This window comes from Haliotis rubra, unplaced genomic scaffold (assembly GCF_003918875.1).
Source record: "Haliotis rubra isolate DU_JTF1 unplaced genomic scaffold, ASM391887v1 Scf1748, whole genome shotgun sequence".
Taxonomy (NCBI): domain Eukaryota; kingdom Metazoa; phylum Mollusca; class Gastropoda; order Lepetellida; family Haliotidae; genus Haliotis; species Haliotis rubra.
Window position 1 is genome coordinate 100,803 of NW_025765723.1, and position 10,380 is coordinate 111,182.

The 10,380-nt window shown below is 40.5% G+C and overlaps 1 protein-coding gene across 1 annotated transcript; it reads left to right on the forward strand.

Annotated features, from left to right (window-relative positions):
* Window positions 1-5,188: 5,188 nt before the first annotated feature.
* Window positions 5,189-6,884, forward strand: LOC124272953. The gene is made up of 4 exons (XM_046708195.1): window positions 5,189-5,380; window positions 6,182-6,304; window positions 6,618-6,677; window positions 6,791-6,884. The coding sequence occupies exons 1-4, from the start codon at window positions 5,218-5,220 to the stop codon at window positions 6,799-6,801; spliced, it is 357 nt and encodes a 118-aa protein (XP_046564151.1). The 5' UTR covers window positions 5,189-5,217; the 3' UTR covers window positions 6,802-6,884.
* The last annotated feature ends 3,496 nt before the right edge of the window (window positions 6,885-10,380 follow it).

Here is a 10,380-nt window from a genome sequence, read left to right on the forward strand (position 1 = left end):
TTGCGAAAGATTCCAACTATATGACGGTTGCCTGTAAATAATGAAAAAGTCGAAAACCTAGTGTTTGAGATGTATGAATAACGCCGTCGGGGTACAGTGACATGACACACGCTCAATCAGGTCCACAAGCCTGACCATCCAATTCACTTCGTCGCATCTTTCAACGAACACATCTTGCTGGGGACATATCATATTATAACTGCAATTCACAGAATTCTGAAAATAATAATTTCATATTTCAACTGTATTTTATTTGCTCATTAGTTTCTTGTTTAACGCTGCACTTAACAGTGACATGATGGAGGTCTGTAAATAATTCCGGACAAGACTGACATCATGAACATCGAACTACGCCATTGGGTTACGATGACGTGTGTCAACCAGGTCAGCGAACCTCAATACCGATCCACTTAAACCAAGCATAGGTTGCAGGAGATCAGGTCGTGAAAGGACCAACCAATATAGATTTTTAGCACTCAGGTTCCTGATCATTATTTAAACGGTGCACTACCAACGACAATGCAACAGATGTATACTTGTTAACTGCAACACATTCAATACATGGTGCAGGGCCACATGGTGTTGACAGTGACTAACAGCATGACGGTCTTTGCTGACATGGATATTGATCGTATATGTAATGTAGAGAAACTACATAATATATCTCCCCTGGAAAGCATATTCATATATTACCGGCAACAGTTGACTTAATCCTGATCCGCGAGTGGTTGTGAAACAAAACTGATCATTTTCGAAAACGGTTGTTTTTTTACTTTAAGTCATCGGAACATCTGTACTTCTACACATCAGTCGCAATTCAGAATGACCAAACTGTATTGGTTTGGTTAGTTTACAGGCCACCGTCTATTGGCATTACTTTTACATGTTTTAGTCCAGCTTTTTCACTCTAACAAACTAGGAACAATTAGGAAATTAGCAATATTTGCCAAAATAATAATGTCTCATTTTAAGCAACGCCACCACAAAAGATAAACAATAAGGCATGAGTGAAACATTGTTCTGTTAACTGGTTAAATGCATGTTCAGACATAGTTTATTCTTGCAACCATACGATGTGTATATATTACTACTTTGTATTTCATACATGTATGTCACATATATAAGTTGTACATAATGATTTAACGTGTACCTCCAATACCGCAGAACGCGACCGGAGTGTTATGAAGTTCAGTTCAGTTCAGGCAAATTGTCTGAATGGCGAGGGTATAAGTTTAATGCAGAAGATGCTTACCCTTTTCGCGATCACCACTGATAGTCTGTCATCTCTGATATTCTTGTCCAGACTTGGTAATTTACAGACCGCCGTCACATAACTGTAATAGCTTAGTACAAAGTTAAACAACAAATAAGATATAAAAAAAACAAACGGGCACGATCAAAAAAAACAAACGGGCACGATCAAAACTGTACGAGCTATGTGTTCGCGATGACATGAGGGCATCCTGCCCCACCGGTGACACCAGTGACAACCTCGTGCACGGGCAGGTATACTTGAAATGATTTTAAAACATTATGGTAACGAAGACAGTGCAATAACTGGTACAGTTGTGTAGTTGTGGCAAAATCTGAGTCGCACTTAGCGGATTTGCCTATTGTTTAACATACATAATGTTTCGATATGATTAAACCGTGTGTTTAATTTACAATACACGTATCATAAGGTGTATTCAACAACAACAACATGAGAATGATTTTGTGCATAACATAGGCTTGCTGGCCAGCTTGTACAGTTGTATGAATGTTAACAGATTCAGTTGTCGTTGCCTCTGAGCCCCGGAAAGTAAATGCGAGAAACGTCCATCATACCTATTGCACGTTTTCGGTAACAACTGAGACAAATACGTTTCCATTGTATTTATTGAAAATTCCTTTGTATTTATTGAAAAAAAAATTTTGTTAGAGAAATCCTAAATACTTTAAAATGAAATTAGAAAGTGTTGTTTATGCACATTGTAGAATATATCTGGATGAGAAATAGATCGGTATGATAATTTTATGATTTATCCGATAGACCTTGTGAATTGCTCCTGTTCATTCTCGCTCTCATCGGCTGGCATCAAACACACCTTCGACGGGATGTACAATTAACAACATATGATTTATGCGATGAGACGGTATGGGATCGGCTTGTTTTTTGTCACATGCGACACAGATGTTAAGTGCGTCTGTTTAGTGACTGATGACATTGTCGTGTGACGTGTCAGTGATACGTTGATTAATGTCGCAGAAGCCATCTGTTGTCTTGTCAAGGGACATCTGGACGATTCAAACCAGTGATTGATATAATGTGCAACGCCTGGTGTTGCAAGTCGCAATCAAACATGGCAGCGCTAGTGATGAAGGAGAATGACGTTGTTGTCGCATTAACTGCACCTATACTATCAGACCCCCACCCCTGCAATCGTTACCTTGTAATGGTCGATAGTGTTGCAATAAATCCAAACAAACATTACATTGTTTTTAATCAGAGCCTCAGCTTCCTGTCCTGGACAACCGATTTGTAATTTTCGCCACATACTTTGTAATATTCATAGTGAAGTAAAACAAACAAAAACATTACATGTGATCACATAAATCACATACATTACGTGCACATATATAACTGCCTTGATTAAATGTGACAGTTCTTGCTATCAATTATGCTGTGTTGATGAAACACTTACAGGTATCGTGGTGTATAATGTGTTGTTGATTACGATATTATTCATGTCAAACACCTCGTCTGTGATAGCCGCCACGCACCGTCTATATAACCAAGCCAGCTTCAAGGCTCAAGCATCCGACTTCCAGAGACCAGTCAAGGTAAGTCAATGGGTAGACATTTAATTAGAATTCATCCCATTTCATAAACGTCCTATCTTGTTCCCGAAGATGCTTTGATGAAGTTATATTTGTAATTCGGATCGGGTGGTCAGGCTCGCTGACTTGGTTGACACATGTCATCGGTTCCCAGTTGCGCAGATCGATGCTCATGCTGTTGATCACTGGTTTGTCTGGTACAGATTATTTACAGACCGCCGCCATATAGCTGGAATATTGCTGAGTGCGGCGTAGAACTAAACCCACTCACTCATTTTCCATTCAAAACCCATCTCATCAATAGAAAAAAGTTTTCATATCAACCTATTCACTCATGTACGGAAGCGTAGTAGGGCCACGGTGAAAACAATTTTTGGGGTCACTATCTCCTACGTAGGACTTAATATCTCCTACGTAGGACTTAGTATCTCCTACGTAGGACTTAGTATCTCCTACGTAGGACATAGTATCTCCTACGTAGGACATACTATCTCCTACGTAGTACTTAATATCTACTGCGTAGGACTTAGCATCTCCTACGTAGGACTTAGTATCTCCTACGTAGGACTAAGTATCTCCTACGTAGTACTTAACATATCCTTTTTAAGGATGTTTATTAAGTTGAGAAATGTTTGGCTATGCAGGACGTTAGATAGTTGAAATGTGAGTCAGTGAATATTCATGACACTAACGCAGTGTTACTATACAGTGTTATTGTGTGTGTATTACGTTGGGGTGACGTGGACCCTGTTCTAATTGCAGTTATGGAGGTTTGGGTATGGTTATGTTTAATCTATCATACATACATCTATTCACACACAAACACACACACACACAGAGGTGGGTGGGATGGTTGGGGTGAGGTTGTGATATGAAACTCGGGTTATAACACGACCTCCACAAGTTGTTGCTTGTCTTGATGGGGCTAGGTTGGATCGGATGCAACGCTCGTTTGCGGCTTTTTTCGTAATTGTTTACAGGTTGACTTGACTGGGGTGGACACGTGTTGAGTGCGGCGTAAAACAATACGAAATTCAAAAAGGCAATGAATTGTCATTATATTTGTATAAATATAAGGGGATACGTACACATAGACTGCCACCGATAGTCTAAGACACGTCTGTACACGCAGATTATGATTCATGTGCAACGACCTCTGAAATATCCAACGCATAATAGTAAAGTCTAACAAAGTACAACATATAACAGTGAACTAACTGCAACCCGTAATAGTAAACTGAACGCAAGGCAGTTAAGTATAACAGTCGGTCCAACACAGTAATGTGCAACAATTAGTTGAACACATGACTCTAATAGTGAAGGAAACAGTAGACTCTAATAGTAAATTGAAACACACGATTGTAGACTCTTACAGTAAATGAAACACATAACTGTAGACTCTAATAGTGAATGAAACGAATGACTGTAGACTCTCACAGTGACTGAGACAGTGAAACAGGAGATTGTGTGCGTGTCTGGGGATTTAAGTCGACCGTTTCAGATTAATCTATATAAACGTATATCGATCATCCCCTACAGGAAATATTAAGTACTACGTAGGAGATACTAAGTCCTACGTAGGAGATACTAAGTCCTACGTAGGAGATACTATCCTATATACCTGATACCTGATCCTATAAAAATGATAGCCGTTTTACATCTACAGTTTTCAGTAGAGTTCAGTATTTCTTTGCGTAAGAGTGTAAGAATGAGCTTTTTCAGATGGCAAAGTAAATGTCATATCCTGAATCAAACTTCGACTTATATACTGTGACAATATGGTGAACGAGTGAGTTTAGTTTTACGCCGCACTCAGCAATATTCCAGCTATATGGCAGCGGTCTGTAAATAATCGAGTCTGGACCAGACAAACCAGTGATCAACAGCATGAGCATCGATCTGCGCAATTGGGATACGATGACATGTGTCAACCATTTGAAAATTGTGTAATTTTGTAAAAGTTGTTTGGTGTTTAACGCTGCACTCAGCAATATTCCAGCTGTATGGCGGTGGTCTGTAAATAAGCGAGTCTGGACCAGACAATCCAGTAATCAACACCGTGAGCATCGTTTCAAGCAATTGGGATACGATGACATGTGTCAACCAAGTCAGCGAGCCTGACCACCCGATCTCGTAAGCCGCCTCTTATGACAAGTTTGGGTTACTGAAGGTTCATTCTAACCCGGACTTTCACTGGTGTGACAATATGGGAAGAGGCGATTTTCTAGGACGTTGTCATTAATATTAGTATGTTAGATGTGCTGCGGCTTTCTTACGATATGTATCTGTAATTGAATTACTGTGGCATTAGACCATACAAACTCACTCATATTCGTTATCAAGTACAGTAATTGCTATGCACAACGTATTGTTGAATATAACTTGTTCTGTTTCCAGATGAGACTGCTCGTGGTGTTCCTCCTGATGGCTTTGATTGTTCTCCCCACGGAGGGGCTGTTCCGTCGTCGTCGTCGTCGACGAAGATGGCTCCGTATCAGAGGCAGCAGGGTTCTCGCTGGTCTTAGCGTTGCATCGAGATTGGGTCTGATAGGAAAGAGAGGTAAGACGATGGGAATGCTAGCAACTATCCGATCTACATCCTTTTCCATATGTGCTGTATTATCAAATTAGAGAGGGGTATGCGTAATTATAGTGGTTACATGAGGAACACTCCTTCAAGAAGCATCATGCGACGTTTGCTCAAACATGGTTTCATCACAGGTACAACATTTAACGCCTTAGTAAAGCGTTCATAACATTTTACGAAAGATCTCTGCATATGACACGGGCACTCAACCCGTTTGCACACGCGTGTGCAACGAGTGACTGACGCAAATATTGTGCATGTGCATCAGTGAATCTAGGTAAAAGACCAAATGAATGGTGAGATAAAAAACAAATCAAAGCGATGTGAATCAAGTTAATGAGGCTTTACTGACCAGTCTTTGTAAGTGTTGTCCATCCCAGCCATTGAGACCAACCGAAAGTAGCTACGTGGTGAAAGAAGATACGCGTTTATTGCTGCCTGACTGGTCCGACATCTAGCTGGAATATTGCTGGGTGCGGCGTTAAACAACAACCCAAACATCACAGGTCCCTTTACACTGTGCTCACCAATGGTCTATCTGGGCTGGACCCGTGTATAAAGTGGCTGATGTGATACAAGTAGAATATAACACAGCTGATAGTCCAATTGTTTGACTGAATTATACAACATCAGACGTATTTTAGTAATCATAAGTTAAAGAAATGTTTTACTGCTTGTTACGATCATATTCTGCTGTGTAAGAACTGCAGTATTTATTACTGATGAAGTCATTCATGGACTTATGATTCGTGGAATCCTTTACATATTTGCCAGATGTGCAAGAAGACCTTGCCCTTGCTGACTTGAATGAGGATGGGAACATTGACCAATCAGAAGCAGAGAATCTGTTCGACAAACGTGATGTGGAACAAATCCTGCAATTGGCTGATATGGACGGTAAGTAACAAATAAAATATGAGTTTTAAACGTGGAATGTGTAATAATTAATGACCATAGGTGAGTCCACTGTGATTCAAATCTGACAGTCACCTGTGCATGAGAAGTTAAGATTTCATAAAAGGATATTTCTGTTAAGGATATTTCCAATTCTAATTACATCTTGGCGACGTGATAACTTAGTTGTGGATGATTCCTTGTTATAGTCAGCTTTTTCACTTCAGCTCCATAACATATCTTGCAAGGTTGTGGCAGATGGTACATATGCCTGTCATATTTCATTTAGTACTCATTATTCCCTCACCTGTTTCAGGAGATTCAGTTGTCAGTCATGATGAATTCATCCGAGGAGTGGAAGAGCTTTTCTCTCTGGGTGGGTGTTTTCTTGTATTTTTTCGAAATTAATCGCAACATGCCATGTTATTTGTAATGATGGCATGCGTTCCATTTTACTCTTAATCATGGATTGTGGTTTTTCTTTTGCAGATGCTGAGTAGATACTCTCGATACAAGTACAGAAAGAAGAGACAACCTTTCTAATTTCTATACTGATTCTTGAAAATAAATCACTGCAGAACAAGAACGTTTTACAGTTGTTGTCAACTAACCGAACAGTCCCGTGCAGTTTACTTTATTTGATATTCACAGCCCGTGAAGATCCGGGTCAGAATTAATTCTCAGCAACTCATCCTTGTCGTAAGAGGCGACTAACGGGATCGGGTTATCAGATTCGCTGACCTGAGGGCCTAGATTTTCGAAGCTCTCTTAGCGAAACACAACTCTATTGCTTAATCAGACCCATTTATCTCTGCCTTGATCACCAGGTATATAAGTAGATTAGAATTAGTGTTCCTCTGAACGTACACACGTGTGCCTATTTTAGCAATGCGACATAAATAAAAAAAACCCCACACAATATAGCTACGAAACACGGTCATGCCCCTCCTTTCCCCCAAACAACTTTCCAACAACAACAAAAACAAACATAAAAACGCATGAATTAACTAGATTGCATAAACCTATGTCACGTACACGTACAGTACACGAACGTGACCGTCAGAGTGTTGTCATCATCAACACATTGTTTAAAGGGAACACTTTGCCTTCAAGTCCGGTTGGATAGGGTATTAACCTCGCTCTTCCGGTGTACCTTTTGAAAGCGGACTACTTTACCGACAATGTACATCCGGCGGTGTCATTATAATGATGATATATACAACATTACCATGATTATCGTTACATTTAAATCAACAGAGAGAAATCAAATACTCCCCAGCAGGATCAACAGCACATTTGACTGGTAACACACTAATTTTAGTCATCGCAGGCGGCAAGATAAACTACACAGTTTCCCAATGTCATAAGTAAAACTGAATCTACAACCTCATAAAAATGGTGCTTAGAAAAGCACATTAAACTGTTTAGATGGCTTCATGTGAGTGTTCAGTCAGAAAATTGACAACACCGAATTTGAGCACTAACTGCAGGTTTAATTGTAGCAAAAGTAAAGTTCACTAAAATCACTGTAAAATAAGGTGAAATAAGTATGGCTGCCGGGATCATTACAACAGACACACAACACAGTTCATATTCCATTAAAATTGAACACACTAGTAAGGTCCACATGGCTGGGTAACTCAGTATCTGGTGTAACCGCCTTGCACTTGGATAACATTTTCTACACGCCGTCGTATGCTGGCCACCAGACGTCTGATTCTCTGTTGGGGGATTTGCTGCCACTCATCATGCATTGCATGGGTCAATTCGAGAAGGTTCCGAACTGGAGGATACCTTACTCTCACCCTACGTCCCAAAATGTCACACAAATGCTCAATAGGATTCATGTCTGGACTTCTGGCTGGCCATGGTAGTGTCTCAATGGCGTTGTGTTGGAGATGCTGAACAACAGCTCGAGAACGATGTGGTTTGGCATTATCGTCCATGAAGACTGGACGTGTGGCGAGAGCATGGTTATCGAAATGAGGCACTACAGCACCGTACAGGATCGAGTTCTGGTACCTCTGTCCATTCAATGTCCCAGGAACTGTGATAAGGTCAAGTTTACAGTCATAGGAACAACACATCTACACCATGACGGATCCAACCCCAAATGGAACTTCAGCTTCCATATCATATGCTGTGCCTCTCTGCCTCCAAACACGTGCCCTCCCGTCTGCATGATGCAACAAAAATCGGCTTTCAACGGACCTGTGGATCCTTCACCATGTCCTCAGGTTCCAGCGAGCACGTAATTGACACCAGGCTAAACGGGCATGACGGTTCTGATTTGTGAGGAGTGGACGTCTGATTGGTCGTCTTGCTCTCAATCCTGCAGAATGTAGGCGTCGTCTGTTGTATGGATGCCATCCATGTCGCAGCTGTGTACAAGTAGACATTGGACTTCGTCTGGCATGGCGTACGAGATCACGATCTTCCCTGTCATTGTGTTTTCTGTGACGTCCAGACCTCGGTGCATCCTTCACTTCACCGGTAGCAGTATGCTTACGTATCAGCCTGCATGTTCAGTTGTGCTCCAATAGCACGACATACCAGTCTGGTGCATACGAATAATTTGGTTCAGAGACACTGGACACTTGGGCATTTCACTTGTAGGTCAAAATAAAGCTTCATTTATGCCTACAATCAAATTTGAGCTGTGTCTGTCAACATAAAATAAGCCTAAAGGGGCTATGTGCATACTGCATTTATAGCAAACCGACTACCGGAACATGCATGCTTAAGGGAAGCATGCACGTGCAGCTCGGAAAAGGGTGTGTTTGTGATATTATGTCCACAGATGATGTCGTATATTACATATGTACTTGTAGTGTAAAAAAACCCCCAACATTATACTTCTACTTTGTCTTTTAAATGGGTGGTGCGATACTTTTGACGAGGTGTATATATTACAAAACACTTTCCATATTAATTCTGTTTTTAATAAAAGTGACACAAATTGAATCATGTCAGCTAGGCTTCACCTTTGGCTGGGAGTAGCAGCATAGTCGTTGATATCAGAGCCTTCGGTACATTCTTTCATGTATACAAGCATCTTGTGGTGTGGAGATTAGAGGCAAAACGTCATGATCTTATTCAGCGTGTATGTTATCGACGCCCTGATTCTTGAATCACGGGTCTGTCGTTAGGATCGTATTAAACAAAACAAGCTATCGTATTCAGAGTTTATGTAAGTTTGCCAAACTTCCTTTCGGAAATATAACGTTCTGTTGCACACCACTGTTTTGGAATTGGTATGTCAGCACACAGGCCCTCGTGTCTTTGCGAGGATTAAAGATTTTATAAAATATATTCAAAAATTTGAGATGACCCCCCGACTCGAAATGCTTCACAGTATAATACATTATGACATGATGTAATGTACTGTGAAGCATTTCGAGTTGGGGTCATCTCAAAACAATATTTTTAATCATTAATCCTCGCAAAGACACGAGGGCCTGTGTGTAAGCATGGTGGTTGCTCTCAATAGAGGTTGCACTCTAAAGACCTCAGTCGGATTTCTGGTTCCTCTTAATCCTGTCTGTTAGGTTGTAGTGCCACTAGTTTTGCTATCTCGTTGGTTACATAAAATGGGTAAAGGTCTTCCAGGACCCACAACGGGTGCGTATATACATATTAGAGAGAAACACCTTTGTCACCATCAGATGTAACTTTGTGCATGTGATATGTGGAGAAAACAAACGAATATCACCGTTCTAGAGGAATGAGTGAGTGATTTTAATTTTACGCCGTTTTAGAAACATACCAATCAAGTAATTGATATACTGAAAAGATATATTTCCATACGCTAGATCATTTCAAACTGAGATACGAAACATTTAGTCCCGAAACAGAAATAGAAACTTCTGACTGACGCCCATATGGATTCAACCAAAGCATGGAAATAGTTTGAACATAGAACATCAGTGCAAAAGAATATCCAGTCTTGACTATCACCAGAAACAAATTCTGTTTGGGTGCAAAAGGAAACATGACTGTGAACCTTGTATGATGGAAGACGATCAGCGATGACACACGTGAAGCTCATCCTATTACATGGCATATGTTTCGATATTTTA